Genomic DNA, 19,548 nt, shown 5'->3' on the forward strand with positions numbered 1-19,548 from the left:
ATTATGAAACTATAAAAGTTATTATATTTGTAACAATTATAATTTTATAATTACTATAATATATATTTATCATATTTATATAATTATCCGATCAATTAAGCATTTGATAGGTATGATAATATCCTATAACGTATTTAAAATATCTCATTGGATAGATATGATAAGATAATTATTAACGGACATAAAATATATTATTAGATGTTTGACTTTCTCTATATAAAAGATCAGTATGTTATGATAAAATATCTCTTATGATTTATGTATCTGTATCTTATGATAATACTAAATTATTTAGGTGAAAAGTATCACTTTATATTCCAATTATTATCTCATATTATACATATTAAAACTTACCCATCAACAATTACAGTTTATTTGTTATTGTTATGTAAATTTATTTATTCATCTAATAGCAATTATAAAATCATAACTCGGTCCAATAATATTCATACGGTAACAATTACGGTGGCAACTATAAATTATAACGGCTACCGTTCGAATCGCAACTATAATATTTCCAGTAATTATAATAAAGACTTCTCGTATTTATATTGCCCGATCAAAATTTAATAAGGACGATAGGATAATTATAATATAATACTTATCCTTTTATAAGAAACTGACCGGTAGAGATTTAAAAAATAAATAAATAATGAACGGCCTGATCCTTTTCATTTGGAAAATATTTTACATATTGATTATTGCTTTTGAGAGAGAGGAGGAGGATGTTCGTTACGATATCGACGTGCGTCCCATTTACTCGAGTGGGGACCCACCTCCAACCCTAGCGCGAGGCAAACATTCATCAAGAAACGAGATGGGTGGGGGCCGGCCCGAGCAATGGACCCACTCGTAGCTGGAACGCGGCGGGGCAGTTTCGACGCCCCCACGTCGGCGTCCGCGTCTTTATCATGCCCGCGGGGCCCTTGGTCCCTTCCCTCTCCGTCCTCACCCAGCCAACACGCTTCTCCGCCAATCAGAGTCGATGGGAGGCGATCGACTGGAATTTCTAGATTTGGATTTAGATTATTAGATTTTGTTTTGTTTGGCAGCAGAGATCTGGAAGTGGGGCTCTCGTTTTTGAACCAAGCCTGGCTTCTCTCGATCATTTCCATCTCCGCCGTGGATCTTCCTCCCCATGCACGTCGGCGGACGCCATTGCTGCGGCAGTTGAGCTTCCGCTGCTTAACTGAGGCCCTATGTCGACGCATGGGGCGGAGAAGCTCGCATCGTTGTTACTGCTCCTCCTCTCCCTTGGCCGTGGCGGAGCTCAGGAGTCGGCGCCGACGGCCGTCAAGTTCACGCCGGCGGATAACTACCTGATCGACTGCGGCTCCCCGAATAGCACCCAGCTCGGCGATGGCCGTGTCTTCCGGTCCGATCCCCAGTCGACGTCCTTCCTTTCCACCGATCGGGATATCATGGTCTCTGCCGCCGGCGACGGCGTCGGTGCTACTCCGATTCTGCCGTTGTTCCTCAATGCCCGCGTCTTCACAGATCGTTCTTCCTATAGCTTTGATGTCTCCAAGCCTGGCCGCCACTGGCTCCGCCTCTACTTCTACGCCTTCGCCTGCGCCGGCTACAACCTCACCTCCTCTGTTTTCGCCGTCCAAACCGACGAAGTAGTTCTCCTCTACGACTTCAGCCCGGAGTCCCCAGTCGTCAAGGAGTACCTACTCGCCGTCGCCGATGACCGCGTCTCCCTCGTTTTCGTCCCCAAGAAGGGCTCCCTTGCCTTCATCAACGCCATAGAGGTCGTTTCGGCGCCGGACAACCTCATCGCTGACTTCGCCCATGGCATCGCCCCTGCCGCTCAGTTCCGCGGCGTGTCTGAGTTGGACCTCGAGGTCGTCTGTCGACTCAACGTCGGCGGGCCGTCGATCTCACCGGCGAATGACACGCTGGGGAGGACGTGGCTTCCCGACGGCCCGTTCCTGAAAGTCCCCGCCGCCGCTCAGAGCGTGGCAGTGCCGACCCAGGCAGTGAGGTACGCCGACGACGGGTCGGTAACGCCGCTGATCGCTCCGAGCACCGTCTACGCCAGCGCCGACGCGATGGCGAACTCGAACACGGAGGATCCCAGCTTCAACATCTCGTGGCTGGTGCCCGCCGACGCGACGTTTTCATATCTTGTTCGATTGCACTTCTGCGACATCGTCAGCCAGAGCCTCAATTCGCTCTACTTCAACGTGTACATCAACGAGCTGTTGGCCGCCTCAACATTCGACCTGTCGTCGCTGACCTCCGGCCTCGCCATAGCCTACTACAAGGACTTTGCGGTCAACGCCACCACCATCACCAACGGAACCCTTCTCGTGCAGGTAGGGCCGCTTCCCGACTCCGGCGGGGCCCCGCCCAACGCCATACTCAATGGCCTCGAGGTCATGAAGATGAGCAACGCGGCAGGGAGCTTGGACGGGCAATTTGCGGTCGACGGGTCCACCAAGGGCGTCGCGATGATGGTGGTATCAAGGGTCGGGCTTGGGTTGGGCGCGTTAACCTTGGCCGCGGCGGCGGCGGCGGCATTATACCGGTCTAGGAAGCGGCCGGAAGAATGGGAGAGGAAGAACAGCTTCTCGCCGTGGTTCCTTCCGCTCCATGCGGGCCAGTCGAGCTTCATGAGCAAAAGCAGCAGCAGCAGCAAGATCCGGAGCTTCCGGAGCCGCTTTGGATCAAACAGGAGCAGGAGCGGCTACTCCGGCGTGTTCTCCTCCGGCAGCATAGGCGTGGGTAGGATTTTCACCTTCGCCGAGATACGGGAGGCCACCAAGAACTTCGACGAGAAGGCCGTGCTGGGCGTCGGCGGATTCGGGAAGGTTTACCTCGGCACGCAGGACGACGGCACGAAGCTGGCGATCAAGCGAGGTAATCCGTCGTCGTCTCAGGGGATCAACGAGTTCCAAACAGAGATCCAGCTTCTGTCCAAGCTCCGGCACCGGCACCTGGTGTCGCTCATCGGCTGCTGCGATGAGAACAATGAGATGATCCTGGTGTACGAGTTTATGGCCAACGGGCCTCTGCGCGACCACCTCTACGGAGCGGACGCCGCCAAGAGCCTGCTCTCGTGGAAGCAGCGACTGGAGATCTGCATCGGCGCCGCGAGGGGGCTTCACTACCTCCACACCGGCGCCTCGCAGGGCATCATCCACCGCGACGTCAAGACCACCAACATCCTGCTTGACGAGAACCTAGTCGCGAAGATGGCCGACTTTGGGCTGTCGAAGGCGGCTCCGTCGCTGGAGCAGACGCACGTAAGCACCGCCGTGAAAGGCAGCTTCGGGTACCTGGACCCGGAGTACTTTCGGCGGCAGCAACTGACGGAGAAATCGGACGTGTACTCCTTCGGGGTGGTGCTGTTCGAGGTGCTCTGTGCGCGGCCGGCCATAAACCCGGCGCTGCCGAGGGAGCAGGTGAATCTAGCGGAGTGGGCGATGCACTGCCACCGCAAGGGGCAGCTGGAGAGCATCATCGACCCGCATTTGGCCGGCGCCATCAACGCCGCCTCGTTGAAGAAGTACGTGGAGGCGGCGGAGAAGTGCCTGGCCGACCACGGGGCCGACCGGCCGACCATGGGCGACGTCCTCTGGAACCTCGAGTACGCGTTGCAGCTGCAGGACGCCATCATGGAACACCCCGAAGAAGGGCAAGAGAAGGAGGACTCCGATTCCTTAAGCAAAGGAGACGAAGGATACGCCATGATCAACGATAACTCTGCCCCCATTGCTGGCCCACTGTTTCAAGGGAGGTGAACTCTTCTAACCAGATTTTACACGAAGAACGCAGAAGAATTCTTTTTTTGGTCTTTGTTTTTGTTTTTGTTTTTGTTGTGTGAATATCAACACTACGTAATTTGCTTGATTTACATATTTATTTCTTGTCTGGTTGTCTTTATTTTCCAAATGATCAGGCACTGTGTTGCTTGTGTTCTTATCTTTTGTTTCAACTCATTTAGAATCATTATTGAACAATTCGCAATAACAAAACTTGGATCTTTAAACACTGTATACAACAACACATCATTACAGAATCTCTGCATCTGCTTATTCTCAGCAATAGTTTGGTTACAAGTTTTTTTTGGTTTTTTTGCTTTAAACAAAAATACAGATTAAATTGCTAGTAAATTTGTTGCAGAAAAGGAAAACATGAATCCTTTTACATTACAAACTTCGGTATTCATCAGATTGACCAAATTACCAGCATATTGCTTCGTCTGCTTTCTATGATGAACACTCTGAACTCAAGCGCTATTTACACCTTTTGAGGTACTTCTGCTGGTGTGCTGGGCCGCTCATTTAGTTGTAAGGGAACGTCGATTTGGTTTACAGATTTCTATTGTCCGCGCTTTTGACCTGCTTAGAAATAATACTGAAATAAGAGAATTCCTTGAATGAACCATAGATAGTAATGTAAGGCACAATGTTGGTAGATTTTCATTCAGCGGAAAGAAATGATGGTTTATCCACTCAACTAACTATTAGTGAATTTGAACTATTGCTCGGCAGACCAGTCATCTTGTGTGTGAGCAGCGGTGGACGGTGACTTTCACTATAGTAATGAATCAAACATGACTTGCGATAATGTGTATCGACATAGTGTGCCAATAAAGCATCCTATTGCGTCTCAGTGTGTCACAAATGCCTCAATACCCATGTGTGCTACGAGGGAACTTCGTTAGCCCTTATTGCACTTGATGCAAGTATGTAGATAACAAGATGTAATGTTGTGCATCACTCATCTACATTGTACATGAGTTGAATCTACCATTTACATTGTATATAACTCTACAATGTGAGCACATGGTACCTCAATGAACAACACCTTTATCCATGACATAACTTATTTAAATGCTTTGATATCCTTCAAAATCCTAGAATAAGCTTTTAACAAGCTCGGAGACACTCTTCTATTTCTTGTTTCTCTGCATGCCTTTTTGAAGATAATTTTTTATTATTAAAATTCCAAAAATCCCTCACAATTCTCAAAATAAAATAAGCTATTAAAAAAATATGTTTCTAAACCTTCAATGAGCTTGTCTATCCTTCTTATTAGAAGGCATACACGTTTTCTGACTTGAGTATATGCTAAAGCAAATCCTCTCAAAATCAAACAAAATTACATAGTGGGTAGTGGGTACTCCTTGCATTAACTATTCCATTTGTTCGACTAGAACTAACTTATGTAAAGGATGATTCTTAAGTTAGATACCCAAAATGCAACCAGGTACTATTATGACCATGTGTCCACATCCTTTCCCGTGAATCCTTGAAATGTCCATACTCCATATTTGCAAAATCAAATTAAAATTATTCCCATACATACTAAAACTTGACATCTAATCTCACGTTTATCAAGAGAAATAGTTCACTCTTTAGGGTACCCAAGCACCTCTAACTTAGAATGATTCACCCCTTACATTCACCCATTAGATGCACATTCACAGAACTCAAAACATGAAATTTTTTGAATCATGTTGAGGTTCTCTCATTTGGCAAATTAAAATGGTGATTTCACTCTTTGCAAGGCTTTGTTAGTGGACTTGCCAAATTTTGGTGTAATTTTTTAAAATCAATGGTAATATTACCCTCCAATTAAATTTCTCAAACTAGCTATCTCTTAATTTAACGTGTCTAAAGTTTCTATGAAAGACGCTATTAGAAGTTCTAGCTAATGTAGCTTAACTATCACGGTGCAAACATACCAGAGTTGCGGGTTAAGGTCAAATTGGAATATTCAATAATTGGACCCCTACTCATTCCACTTCCTTTATTATGGATGACTACGCAACAAATTTTGCTATCATGGTTGAGTCTGTAATACATAGCTACTTTTTGGAGCCCTAGGAAATAACACAGCTACCAAGGGTGAAAATCCACCCACTTGTAAAAATTGGTTTGCTCCTAGGTACAATGTGACATGCCACACCACTCATGTATTGCATATGACTCCACTATGTGCATAACACATGATAGTCTCACTTTTTATAGGAAAAAGATTGAATGGCCAACAAAAAGAATGACCAACATTGAAGAGGGTAAGCTATTCTCTTTGAATTATTAAACTTTACCTCTTTGAAACCATGATTTTCTAATTGCTTTTTGAATACGCTGTTCATGCCTTTCTAGGAATTCATCAACCTTTTGTGCCTGAAGTAGAGGTCCGGACAACTCAATTTTTCGTCCTTGATCTTGACCTCCCTATAAGTAGTCAAAGAATAAATACAAGATAAACTGGTGTTGTAGAATACAAAAAACTGTTAAGAGTAGATCCACGAATACCAAGATTTTTTGTGATAGTGTTGTGTCTCGTCCATGAAGAATTGTTTCTGATAAATTACGAGTATGAAAAGTGCCAAAAGTATATACTGGGTCTTGATGTTCTGGATGCATCCACTGCTTCAGCATTTCATCTTTCATAGATTCATAGGATTTATGATCTTTCAAATTGGAATTAAGTGCAGAACCAAGATCTCCACTTGCAGCATTAGTCAACTTGAAAATACCTGTCTTTGAAATATTTGATGGGTCCAATGTTCCAGATTTGTCCTGTCTAGAGATGGATTTTGTAAGAGATTTCATGTTTGTTTGACCTTTTGTCTTCTTTGTCCATGCAAAACTGTTAGATCCATGGATAGGACCTGAGAAGGGAAGCTTTGTAGAGGTTTGCTTGATTTTCCAGCCCTCATCTTGGGATGTATTATTTGACATCAGCTGTGAATCAACCAGTAATTGTGTGCCACCATTTACAACAGGAATCTCTTGCTTGGTGCTACCTCTATTCATTCCTTGAGCATTTGTTGAACGCTGTGGAAGCATAAAAGTTTTGCAATGAATGATACAAAAAATGGTTAATTGCTTTCACACATTTTGGAAATCAGTCATGTTTAAATTCACTGGATTTAATTGGCATGCACACATGCAAACACATAGAAACAGAAAGAGAGAGACCTCCTTACGCTTTGCTGTTTTAAAGAGACTATTTGATCCACGTGAAGAACTTTGTTGTGCTGAAGATTTTTTTTTCCTCTCTAGATGTAATCTGCTACTGATACTCCCCCTGAAAGTGATAGAGAAATCCACATATCAAATAAGACTTTGATACAATAAGCATAAACAAGCTGCACATCCCAACTATTTGGTGTTTGTGAAGTTTTTCTTTGGTATAGATTATATAAACAAGGTTGTTCTGATGTGAAAATGAACAGGATAATCAAATCTTTCTGCAGATTGTGACTAGTGATCTTGAATACCTTTGCAAGTTGCACATAATCAAAGTAATTCCACATGGAAAAAGTTAAGTTCAAATTCAGATGCTAGTTTCTCCTATTACCTGAATATGGCAAATTAAATTAAGTACTTAATACACATTACGATTTACACCAATGAAAAGGGAATTAATAAAACCCCATAAAATGTACATAAATTTTAGGATGCCTTCTTTAAATCAACAAATTGGGAACCAACAATAAGGGAAAGCCGCTATCAAGTCAGGGTCCTAGGCCTCATAGGAGGGTCCCATCGAGTAAGAAAGAAATGACTGGATGGATATTTCCCCGTAGGTAATACTTTGACCGACTTCAAGTTAAAGGGAATGACTGAAGGGAGATTTACGTATAGCTAATACTTGGATCAAATATTACGTATAAAGAAATGATTGAAAGGAATACTGGCACCAACTTCATGGTCTGAGACAAAAAAAAAACACTTACAAATGTGAATACTTAAATGACATAATTGAACTTGAACTCACCTACATGACTGCTCACGGAACTTTCTATCAATTTCTTTGTTGGGCTCATATTTTGGTAAGCTGGATGGTTCACATGCATACGGTTGAGTCCTGAAATACTGAACAAGTTTGAGAAAACAATTAGCCTGAATACTGACATTGTATAGAGAACATTCATAGTGCATCTAACACCAAAAGACAAGTGAAAAATATGATGCAAGTGTTGGAATATCAATGCTTGATAAAATTGTTTAGGAATTTGGTTGTATATGTCTCATTTCAGAACGCATCTTATTAAGGGTTGGTAGAGTTGTAATTATGTGCAGTATAGGTTTATTACCACCTTAGGTATTTAGTTATAGGGTATTATGCTTGTCTTATATGTAGGGTAACAGTTCAATCCAAAGAATAACAATACAATTTTTTTTTTTCTTTCAACTCATCTAAAACAGAACCGCAAGAACATAATTTCATTAAAAGAAAAATTAATGAAAAATCTTCAATATGGTGACAGTATGAAACTCATGGTAAGGAGATGATTATTGAGTCCGCAATTAAATCTTTTTGCACGATGAATTTAGATAACTTTCTAACAACTTTTTCTACCCTATGGAACCACCCATAGATGCCTCTAGGTTCCTGTAACTTCAATGGGCATCCTCTTACAGATTTAAGTATAGGAAAATGGTATGAAGTGGATGTGACAGTGTCATATAGGAGTTGTACTATATATATATCAGTTGCTTCTAGATGTAAATAGTAGCAATGTGGAGTATCTATCTATACATCCGTAAACCATTATTAGAGCCTTATGTTGAATGTCTCATATGTAGAATAATAAGAAGATACTATTATAATGCAAATCACTGGTACAGTAGTGTTACCTCAGAACTAAGGGCAGAGGAAGCTGAGCCACGTTTATTGGGCACAATAGATAAAAATGTTTCCAACAACCTTAATGCAACATCTGGTAAACACTCAAACGTCTCTTTAATGCAATTTACATAAAGTTGTTGCGGCTTGAAAACTGTTGCATGCGGCAGGTCAGAATTCCTCCAAAATTCATCTGGTGGAGAACCACAAAGCTTAAATATTTTATGTAGTTGCTCAACCTGAATATAATATATGTATTATAAGAATTTGAAACCAAAAAAAAGTGAGTGAGCTTTAACAAAAACGAAAAAAAGATCAACACCATTTATGACCTCCCTCCAATGTTATTATAGTTGCATATGGACCTAAGCATGATGAAATATTCAGATAGAGATCAATTATATGCTGCAGAAACAAGATGGCAAGTTATGGTCTGTATCGATTATTTTCTTGAATACAGTAAAGATGTTAAAACTCTGATATTTACATGTCCCTGAATTGACAATGATTTAAAGTACTGACTCTTAGAATTATCATTGTGCAATAATTGAAAATTTAAATAAGGCTTGACTCTTGTCGGACGGTTAATAACAGCATCATAGTGAGAATAAACATGCAGATATTACCAGATAATACTAGGATAATCACCTCAGTTCTTCCTTGTAAAAGAGGCTTGCCAAGAAAAAGTTCTGCAAGTACACATCCGATGCTCCACAAATCTACAGATGGCTCATAGTTTGTTGATCCTAGGAGTAGCTCAGGTGCACGATACCATAGTGTCATAACTCGAGTAGTTAGTGACTGGTTTGTACCAGGATTCCAAGTGTTAGCTAAACCGAAATCAGCGATCTTTAGAATCCCCTCATTGTTAACTAAGAGGTTTGCACATTTGATATCACGATGTATAATACTGTGTGAATGACAATGTTCAAGCCCAGAGAGTAACTGGTGCATATAACATTTGATCTACAAAATATGTCCTTGGTCAAGTTTCTCCTGTGATATATTTTTTTGTTAATTTTATATTCGAAATAGTTTCAAAGAATGTGCATAACCTGTGGGTCAGTGAGTTTGATGTCTGGACAAGATGATAACCCTGCAAGATCATGCTCCATATATTCAAAAACAAGGTACATACTGCATGACAATCGGGAAGTAATTAAGCCTTCCAGCTTGATGATATTTGGATGATCAAGCTTGCGGAGCATCTGTATCTCCCTTGCCATAAACCTAACACTCTCAGGCTCAAAATTGTTGAAGCGCACCTTCTTTAGGGCAACAATTCTCCCTGTATCAACCTCACGAGCTCTAAAAACGCTGCTATATGTACCTTGTCCAATCTTAGGAACATTGGAAGTTAGCAATATAAGATGATAGCAGAATAAGCAATAAGAAAAGGAAGCGTTTGCATAAAAGAGCAATTAATGTCATCTTTCAGCAGGAAAGAAAATAATATAACGACAAAGATGAAGAAAGAGAAGCAGATAAGGACATAGCTGAAGATAATGTAGGTAGGTATAAGAAAATTGTATGATTGTAGAGGCCACATTATCCATTACACGAATCTTTTCTTGATATCATTTGATAAAACCAATGTGTTGGCATCTCAGACGAAGAATACAATCACAAATGATAATATTTTCTGCTGAATTCTTAGATAAATTTGGTCTACCTTTTCGAGAGAAGGAAAAAAAAAAGGGAACAGCACAATTGAATTGGAAATCGTAAGTAGACGATATTACCTTCTCTAATTTCTGAAAAGAGTCAGCTTTGAGGGGCACCCATCCATGAATGGCTTCTCCGGCCACATTGCTCAGCCACGCAGGCCATCCTGCGGCGATCTGCTCCGCTTCCGCTTGTCGATTCATGTTCCACATGCGGAAGCTCACAGAGCTATTGCCGGAGCTCATTTTCTCTGATTCCGCAGACTCGCTTCGTTCCCCCAACTCAACATTCTCAAGCCGAGGGCGGTTCCACAGCGACGACGCAAATTCGAACTCCCCGGAGCTATCCAAGTCCTCCAGCACGCCGGAGCCCTCAAATGTAGGCGTAACATGGGCTGCGTTATTGGAGGCCGCACAACCCATCACGGCCTACTACTCGTCGGCCTCCGGCGAGGGATCAAGGGGATCAGCAACAACACCAATAATAGGAATCGAAACCGATAAAAATCAAGAAGAAGAGAAGGTTATAAGAGAAGGATTCAAGAGAAGAAAACCGAAATCTTTCTCATCTGTCGATTCTGCCTCGCCCCAACTCTGCTGCGTTCGCAGCCACCTCACGCCCACGCGCGTTTAATCTGGAAAAGACACCGAAGCCAAACAAACAATAGACGCGGAAAATCATCAGAAAATGCCAAATATTGGAGTTTTATTTATTCTTATTCATTTCTTTTTAAAAAAAGAATTTTAATATTACACTATATATATATATATATATATATATATATATATATATATATATATATACATACTGTATTCATTTTAATTTCGAAATAAAAAGAATATTAATTTCAATAATTTTTAAAAGGGGTTTTTTTTAACGATATAGATAAATAAGAGCACATTTTCTGCTTTTAATCAAGGATATATTTTTAAGTAATTATTTTCTTTATCATCGAAGTATCAATAGCTTTTAGTTGCAAGAGTTTCTGACGCAGGATCGGTTCAAGAAAATCTTTCGAATTTTAAAAATTCATAACTTTTGAGAATCGAAATTAAACTTTATTTTCTTTTCACTTATAGATCTATATTTATTATGGGTGGAATTCATAATCATAAAAAATTAGATCCGAAAGACACCGTTTAGATTTTTTTTTCCCTCCAATTACCTATTTTAATATTTTTAATAATTTTATAAAAAAAATTTATATTTAAATTTTTTTTTTTTTTGACAATTTTTACTATTATGAGTTAAAGATTTATCTATATAAATATTTATTTAATTGTCTGATGAATTATCCTCTAATCTTATTATTTTATTAAAAATGTGTCTCATTTACTAATTAATTTTGGTGAAGTTTAAAATAAAATTATGTTAATATTTTTTTTTATATCGAAAATAGTTTTAAGATTTATTAGTAATTTCCACTAACAGATCTAAAGTTCAAGACTCAGTTATGATATATTATTAAAAAAATTTCTCATTAATTCATTAGGGATCTAGAGTTCTAGACTCAGCTGCGGTGTATTATTGAGAATTTTTCTCATTAATCAATTATAAATCTAGAGTTCTTTTTAGTCACATCTTATAATTGGAATATTGCGTGTAAAGAAGCTTCTATAAGTACCTTGGATTAACGATATTAAAGTATTTTTTGACAGTTTTGACTACTATGAGTTAGGATTTGTCTATATAAATATTTATTTAGTTGTCCGATGGATTATCCTCTGATCTTACTATTTTATTAAGAATTTGTTTTCTTTATTTACTAATTTTGGTGAAGCTTAAAATAAAATTACGTTAATATCTTTTTTTCTTTTTACAACAAAAATAATTTTTATTAGTAATTTCCACTAACGCATCAATCAAAGATCTAAAATTCAAGACTCGTTTATAATGTATTATTAGAAATTTTTTTATTAATCAATTAGGGACCTAGAGTTCTAGACTCAGTTATGACGTATTATTAAGAATTTTTCTTATTAATTAATTATAAATCTAGAATTCTCTTTAGTCTTAGATTTTAGAATTAAAATACTGCGAGTAAAAAAATTTCTATAAATACCTTAGATCGGTAATATTAGAAAATATAATTTTTTTGAATTTTTGACTAAGATTAAATATGATATTAAATTAATTTTTTATAAAAGGAAATCTCTACAGTAGCTTTGTTGTGATTTTTTTATCTTCTCCTCAAATCTCCCTTCTCATCCATCTGTAGCATAATAGTAGTTTGATAAAATTATTTCCATATTAAATTCTGAAAATTTTGGTATACTTATCCACAAGTATCCTCAACTGAGCCATGAAATCTTTGGCACAAACAAACACAGCAAAGATGCAACTTTTTCAGTTACAGGTTGCAAAAATCACAGACAATGTTATCAAATCCACCAATTAATTAGGACAACAAATCCAAGTCTTCAAACTTCTATGCTATTTGAATGATTAGCCGAGGTGTTCATTTCTTCAGGTTGAAAAGATGGCCACTTTCATCTTCTTTCTTCAGCTCAACCACTGTTCTATTGAGTGAAGGAGGATTGTTCTGAAAAATACTTGGAGGAGTGTTGCTTGAAGTTGAACCACCAGCATTCATCACGTTGTGACTGCTAGTTCTTGCTTCTGGTAGATCATGGTTATGCTTTCCTTCGTATGTCGTTATCACAGCTTTAGGATCCGACGAAGCTCTTTCGATATGTTTCCTTACATTGCATCCAATGTTAGTGCACTTGTAGTAGCTCCTGCATTTTTCAACAACATTTTAGTTGTTTTGCAGAAATAAACTCCAAGAGAAACATCAAGCAAAACAAACTGAAATACCAAAGGAATTCATGATGAAAGTACAGATTTAATAACCAAGAACATAAGTGACTGACTCAGAGAAGAAGTATCATCATCACCTGGGATGAGGATTTCCTTTGACCACCTTTTGTCCATATTTTCTCCATCTATAACCATCGTCCAATAGATCAACTTCACTGGTTGTTTGAACAATAACTTTGGGCTCCGTCATCGTCTTGTAGGATGTTGTTTTGATGTTCCTCGGATTCATGTTTCTGCAAAATACATTAACAGGTTGCCTTGTGTTTGAAATGGAGAATTGTGCACATACAAAACAACAAAGCAAGAGAATTCTTACATTCTTTTTGAATCTGGCTCAATTTCATCCATCTCATCTCTTCTCCCCATTGAACTCTCCTCATCTTGCTCATCATCACTTGAATCTGATAGATGTTCCATCGATCCAAAATCCGATTCTCGGTCTCTCTTATATGTAGCCTCACTCTGTCTTGAGCCTTGCAAAGAAGTTTCAGGGTTAAAATCACTTGCCAATCCACCACCTTCCTTTCCCTGCCTAATTGGCTGGGGTGGTTGGTGATTGTGCTGCCCCTTGTAGATTATTTCAGTTACTTGTGCATCAAAAGAGCGCTCCACCTTCTTCTTAACCGGGCACTTTGGATGAGTACATTTGTAGTAACTCCGAGGGTACTCGCCGCCCTTCACCTGTTTCTGGCCGTATTTTCGCCAATTGTAGCCATCATCAGCCGGTTTGTCGGCAATGAGGTTCGAAGTTTGTGGTTTTTTGTCAGCGAAAGGAAGGCTTGAAAGTTGAGGAGAAGAATTGTATGTGCTCAGAGGCAGATATGGCATCTGCTGAATTGAAGAGAGGTTGAATGGTGGCACACACAATTGTCTCAAGGAGGATGTCGTCGATGTTATCGTTGTCGTCGGGGTAGTAGATCGAAACTCTGGAGGAATATAAGGAAAAGGATGAAGATGTGAGCCTTGAACATGATTCAGTTCGAATTGTCCCTGCATAAATCCACATTGTTTTCTTCACTATTCCAATAGTTTAAGCCTTAGAAACAACACAAATTTGATAAGGCAACAGAGTACAAATGAATCAATCGTCTGATGTATCCTTAAAAGATAAGGCAACAGAGTACAATATCAGAAACCAAATAATGATCAGCTTTGTTTTCTTTATTCAAAGATTTGTAGGATAGAAGTCTAATGGCGAAAGTCAAAAGTCATATGAGTGACTTTGCTAGTTTATCTTCCAACACCAAAGTCAACGATTGTTTCAGGAAGCAACGAAGGATCGATCTTAAACATCAAGCTAAATAATGGCGAAGACAAAAAGATTGGATTTTGAAGCGATCGGCAAAACCTGGTTTTGCGAGTACAGTGACAGGGGCGACTGGAACAAACTCGACGGGCTGATTCCCGCCGGAAATGTGATCGCCGGCGTCTGGTTCAACATGAGACTGGCCGGCCGGCTCCGCCCCAAGCTCAAAGCCACCTCCTTTCCGCCTCTCTTTGACTCCCCATTCATCGAATCCTCCTCCTCCTCCTCCCCTACCCTTCTGGGCGCCGACGCCGACGCAGCCGCGGAGGGCCCTATGGCGCCTGCGAGGAGCTGGGAGAAGGAGGCGCCGTAGTCCAGCTCGGGTTCCGCCAAGAGGCTCGACAGGCCGGGACTGAAATCCACCGGGCGAAAGAGGCTCTCTATGGCGGTGCGCGAAGGGAGGGTCACTGCCGGCCGAGGCGGCTGCGGCGGCCTCGGCCGCTGCGCCCCTCCTCCGGGCTCCACAGTGGCGGCGGAGCGGGAAACCAAAAAAAAAACTTGCCTTTTGGCTTTAATTCTTCGACCGAAGCGGTCGTCTAACGGTTGCGACTCCGGAGCCCTTCCATTCTTCGATGGCAGATTGACAGTTGGAGTTGAAATCCTCGAGGGGAAGGGTATCGTCGAACCCAGCCTTCTCCCTCGTCCCGTTAAAAGTCTCGCCGGCGTCAGGTCAACCCCGTTGACTTTGAATAATCTAAGGAATTAAGACACGGTCAATAAGAACTCAATCCGACTCAACTCAACTCGTACCTTTTACAAACCAAATCAAGCAAACACATCCTTCTTTTTGCTTGGAGATCAAGGTACAATCTTTTTAAAATAAAGCTTACAAATTTTTCAGACTAATCTATATAACTCAAGTATATCCTTAATTGGGTACAAAAGCATGCCGACAAGCTGGATGAATATGCTAAACAAAGATCCAGTCATGCGCAACATAACTCAGGTCAACTCTCACTAAAGCTATTAAATGATTTTTGAGCAATAAACAATTTGCACTATAATTCAAGGCATTCCACGAGGAGGCCAGCTTTTTATTTTACATGAAAACCATTTACTTTTTGTTTGCAGCCTCTCCATCGGCATCACCTTGCTGATTATATCTTCACTAATTATTATTGTTTAAGGAGTTTATAGAATAAAGAAAAGGGTAACTTGTCATGAACTCCTTTGTCGGTTTATTTGCTATTGGTTCCTTGCTTGAATTGCAATCTGTAAATTATGCAACACAACTTTTAATATGAAACTATTTTTTTACTCAATTTTATTTATTTAGTCAATCTGCTCCTCCACAATAATTATTGACAAATTAAAGAAAAAAGAAGAGAGATTTGTTTGACCATTCCACATTGGAAATTGGAATGACCACAAGTCATCTAGATTCTAGATCGCTTGGTGTTCTTCAGTCACCACTCAACAGGATGCCGTTCCTTCTCAAACAAAAGGAGAGCTGGAGCACATCGACCATGTCTCCATCTTGCCACTTGCTGAAGCAGACATCCTTCCAGAGCTCTTCTAACCATTGACGAATTGTAAGTGGTGCCTTCCTTTATCCTTCACCAATGGCAGGTCATCGATATTGGAAGTCTACAGTCATCGAAATTATATTTTGACTCTTTCTTATTCATGTATCTTGTTCTTCAGTTGACGTCAGATCTACTCCGTTTCCTTTCCTTTTCTTCTGGTGTGATTATGAACTGGTCTCGACGAATTCATGCCTGCTGCTTTGCTTTTCCTCTTTGGTTGTAGATTATCAGTCAAAGCTTGAAGGCTGAGGAATGATACTTCAGTTTCTGCTATCTGCCCTCTTCCTCATCACTGGAATTTCAGCCGATGAATCGCCAGATATTACAGTAATAGTTAGGGGATCTGATTTATTAGCTGAGGTTGATGACAGTTTTGTGTGTGCGACTCTTGATTGGTGGCCTCCTGAGAAATGCAACTATAATCAGTGTCCTTGGGGACAAGCTTCAGTTCTCAATCTGGTAATTTTCCTTTCAGAAACACAGCTCTAATTAGCAAGAACAACTTTTTTCTTAAGTAATAAGTGAGTTTCTTTTCTCTCCTTTTCATGCTTCATTCCTCAGAACTTGACTCATCCATTCCTAGCTAAAGCCATCCAAGGCAAGAGCTTTCTCCCTACTGATTAGCCCTTTTCAGATTGATATTAGTTTGCCTAGTTAATTGTGGTTGTTTGTTAACAAAATCAGCTTTCGATCCTTTGCGAATACGCATTGGAGGCTCATTGCAAGACAAAGTGGTGTATGGAGTCCCTAGTTTGGAGTCTCCATGTCTTCCTTTTTCGAAGTCGACTGGTTTGTTTGGTTTCTCTCAAGGGTGCTTGAGCCTCGCAAGGTGGGATGAGCTAAATCTTCTATTTGAGAAGGGAGGGTGAGTTTTAGTTTCTCCATGCTGATATTAAGATAGATAACAAATAGTGTGGTTATGGATCCTTTTGATTGCAGTGCAATTATCACATTTGGTTTGAATGCGCTAAACGGAAGGGATAGTCTCGACAATGGAATGTGGGTAGGCAATTGGAACTCCACGAATTCTCGTGAGTTCATCGAGTACACGATTTCGAAAGGATATCAGGTTGATTCATGGGAATTCGGTAGGTCCTCGCGTTGCTCTATCTTTCTAGGATGAAGATTCATCTACTAAACCAGGAACACAACATGCTTGATGCATCAGGGAATGAATTGAGTGGAAGAGGTGTTGGAGCAAGGGTCAGTGCTGAACAATATGCACAAGATGTGATTGAACTTAAAGCCCTTCTCAAGGAGTTATATCGAGATTCGCATACAAAGCCAATTCTTGTTGCCCCTGGAGGATTCTTTGATCAGCAGTGGTATGCTCAGCTTCTTCAGGATTCAGGTTTAGGAGTCGTCGATGCATTGACACATCATGTGTACAATCTTGGTGGAGGTGAGTATAGGAACAAATCAAGTGATTAAACAAAATTTACAACTAGTGTTCAATCACTTTGATTGTGTCTGTAGGTGATGACTCCCATATTGAAAGCAAAATATTGAACCCCTGGTACTTGAGTCAGACGGCAACCGATAAATTCCGAAACCTCCAACTGACTATAGAAAGACATGGACCATGGTCCAGAGCTTGGGTTGGTGAAGCAGGTGGTGCATACAACAGTGGAAATCGTCAAGTATCAAACAAATTTCTCTATAGCTTTTGGTAACTTGATCTTTCTTTGATGTCCAATCTCAATTGTCTTTCAGACTAAAACTGTTTGATGAAACTCAGGTACTTGGATCAACTTGGTATGGCATCCAAGTACAACACCAAGGTTTATTGTAGACAGACCTTGATCGGCGGAAACTACGGGCTCCTTGACACAAACACTTTCGTCCCAAATCCTGATTACTACAGGCAAGGCATCCAAACACAAGTTACAAACTAAGTTGTAGTCCTACTCCCTCAAATTGCCATACTAATCCTCTCATTTTCACAGTGCATTGTTGTGGCACCGGCTAATGGGGAAGGGAGTTCTTTCTATTGATATGAGTGGCTCATCTTATTTGCGAGCTTATGCGCTTTGCGCGAAACGAAAGGTATGGACATCAAATGCTATGTGTGTCTTCATGTGATTCTAATCCATGACTTGTTGATTCATACAGTCAGGCATAACTCTGCTCCTGATCAACCTGAGCACATCCATCAAGTTCAGTGTGACCGTTCGAAACGATCTCAACGTCCTTCTTGCCGAAGGAGGCGGCATTCAGTGGGACAATGTCTTCATCCGCACTCTAAAGAGAACAGTCTCCTGGATTGGGAGGAAAGCATCAGATGAATCAGTGCACAGAGAGGAGTATCATTTAACTGGAGCTGATGGAAATTGTTTGAGCCAAACTGTGCTGTTGAATGGCAATCCGTTGGAGCTTGTCGATGGAGAAATTCCACAACTGGTTCCTGTTTATGCTCCGGCCAACTCCCCCGTAAAGGTTGATCCTTTGTCTATTGCATTTGTGGTCTTCCCCAACTTTGAAGCTCAAGCTTGTAGTTCATGAGTTTGGTCAAGTAAAAGGTGTATATAATTGATATGTTTAGGGATCAAAGAAAGTACATGTAAGTGCATAGAAAATTTTAACAGTATATAATAATGGGCAAAAGTCCAGAAGGTACCCTTTTTTTTCAAATCATAAAAGGACGATCCATTTTTATTTTTGCTTTTCAGGTGTCTCACATCTGTACAATTACTTAACTATCTTTTAATACTTTGTAACCTTGTTCAGAATTGTTATTTACCGTTTAAATTTTGATCCGGTTGGATACTTTGTAGCCGTTATAATTTTACGGCTGCTATAATCTATGATTTTATAGCTGGTATAAATGTTATAGCAGTTATAAAATCATAATGACTACCATATATACTTAGTTTATTGAAAACTATTTAGCTACAATATATATTATAATGCATACTAATCTATTTAAAAATATTTATGTTATAGTAATTATGATTTCATAACCGTTAAAATATATATTTAATTAATTTAAAAATATTTATGTTGTAGCATGTATAATTTAGTAATAGTTACGATGTATATTTAAACTATTTAAAAAATTCATATTATAACAATTATGGTTTTCTACCTATTATAATGCTAATTTGACCTATTCACTTAATATTCATGTTGTCACAGCTATGAAGTTGTAGATGTTATAATACGGATTCGACATGCTCACTTAATATTCACATTGTAACAATTATAAAATCATAACTGATCTCATATAAGTAATAATTATGATTTTATAACTACTATAATGTGTCCGATCGATTTAAAAATTAAGTGGGAGATACCAATAAAAATAATATTAGAGAGTGGTTGGATAATTATACACATCTTACTAGTAGAGCGGGATGTTCTTCTTTAAAAAAAATAAAATGAGAGGCTCCTTTAAGGATTTAGAGAAAAAGAGATGTTTTTTCAATTTTTGTCAAAGTAAATCATCTGGAATTTATTAAAATATCCCTCCTAAGAAAAAATCTTCCATAAGTTATCAAAGGGAGCACTCAAGTTTACGAATTGACCAAAAGATATATTATATTTTGTTATTTACTAAAGGACGCACTCAATTTACTACTCTTCCTGTTCTACCTCTCAATCATTTCTCTCTTCTCTTTCCTCTCTTTGATGCAT

At 39.9% G+C, this 19,548-nt stretch overlaps 4 protein-coding genes across 7 annotated transcripts; 2 read left to right on the plus strand and 2 right to left on the minus strand.

Annotated features, from left to right (window-relative positions):
• Positions 1–1,063: 1,063 nt before the first annotated feature.
• LOC122045172 (probable receptor-like protein kinase At5g61350) lies at positions 1,064–3,990 on the plus strand. Its single transcript, XM_042605275.1, has one exon. The coding sequence runs from the start codon at positions 1,200–1,202 to the stop codon at positions 3,747–3,749; it is 2,550 nt and encodes an 849-aa protein (XP_042461209.1). The 5' UTR covers positions 1,064–1,199; the 3' UTR covers positions 3,750–3,990.
• A 305-nt stretch (positions 3,991–4,295) lies between these two features.
• LOC122045173 (protein IMPAIRED IN BABA-INDUCED STERILITY 1-like) lies at positions 4,296–10,901 on the minus strand. Of its 2 annotated transcripts, XM_042605277.1 has the most exons (10): positions 10,341–10,901; positions 9,654–9,938; positions 9,247–9,564; positions 8,610–8,837; positions 7,747–7,844; positions 6,945–7,053; positions 6,500–6,800; positions 6,276–6,406; positions 6,065–6,194; positions 4,296–4,349 (listed from the first exon to the last, which is right to left on the minus strand). In XM_042605277.1, the coding sequence occupies exons 1-10, from the start codon at positions 10,683–10,685 to the stop codon at positions 4,330–4,332; spliced, it is 1,965 nt and encodes a 654-aa protein (XP_042461211.1). In that variant the 5' UTR covers positions 10,686–10,901; the 3' UTR covers positions 4,296–4,329. The 2 variants fall into 2 exon arrangements, with proteins under 2 accessions (XP_042461211.1, XP_042461210.1); XM_042605276.1 differs by having other exon boundaries at positions 6,276–6,800.
• A 1,694-nt stretch (positions 10,902–12,595) lies between these two features.
• LOC122048115 (probable WRKY transcription factor 3) lies at positions 12,596–15,091 on the minus strand (the record flags this gene model as incomplete). The annotated part of the gene is made up of 4 exons (XM_042609720.1): positions 12,596–13,001; positions 13,161–13,316; positions 13,400–14,073; positions 14,432–15,091. Coding segments are annotated over 4 exons (1,770 nt in total), but the record flags the coding sequence as incomplete, so codon positions are not given.
• Positions 15,092–15,722: 631 nt separating this feature from the next.
• On the plus strand, positions 15,723–18,582 carry LOC122045176 (heparanase-like protein 2). Of its 3 annotated transcripts, none has more exons than XM_042605283.1 (10): positions 15,723–15,921; positions 16,034–16,374; positions 16,477–16,513; positions 16,600–16,780; positions 16,855–17,003; positions 17,084–17,317; positions 17,392–17,584; positions 17,654–17,779; positions 17,862–17,961; positions 18,028–18,582. In XM_042605283.1, exons 2-10 carry the CDS (start codon positions 16,168–16,170, stop codon positions 18,415–18,417), a joined length of 1,617 nt encoding a protein of 538 aa, XP_042461217.1. In that variant the 5' UTR covers positions 15,723–15,921; positions 16,034–16,167; the 3' UTR covers positions 18,418–18,582. The 3 variants fall into 3 exon arrangements, with proteins under 3 accessions (XP_042461217.1, XP_042461216.1, XP_042461218.1); XM_042605282.1 differs by having other exon boundaries at positions 16,139–16,374; XM_042605284.1 differs by lacking the exon at positions 15,723–15,921 and adding an exon at positions 15,935–16,017 and having other exon boundaries at positions 16,139–16,374.
• The last annotated feature ends 966 nt before the right edge of the window (positions 18,583–19,548 follow it).

Source organism: Zingiber officinale, chromosome 2B (genome assembly GCF_018446385.1).
Source record: "Zingiber officinale cultivar Zhangliang chromosome 2B, Zo_v1.1, whole genome shotgun sequence".
Lineage (NCBI taxonomy): Eukaryota > Viridiplantae > Streptophyta > Magnoliopsida > Zingiberales > Zingiberaceae > Zingiber > Zingiber officinale.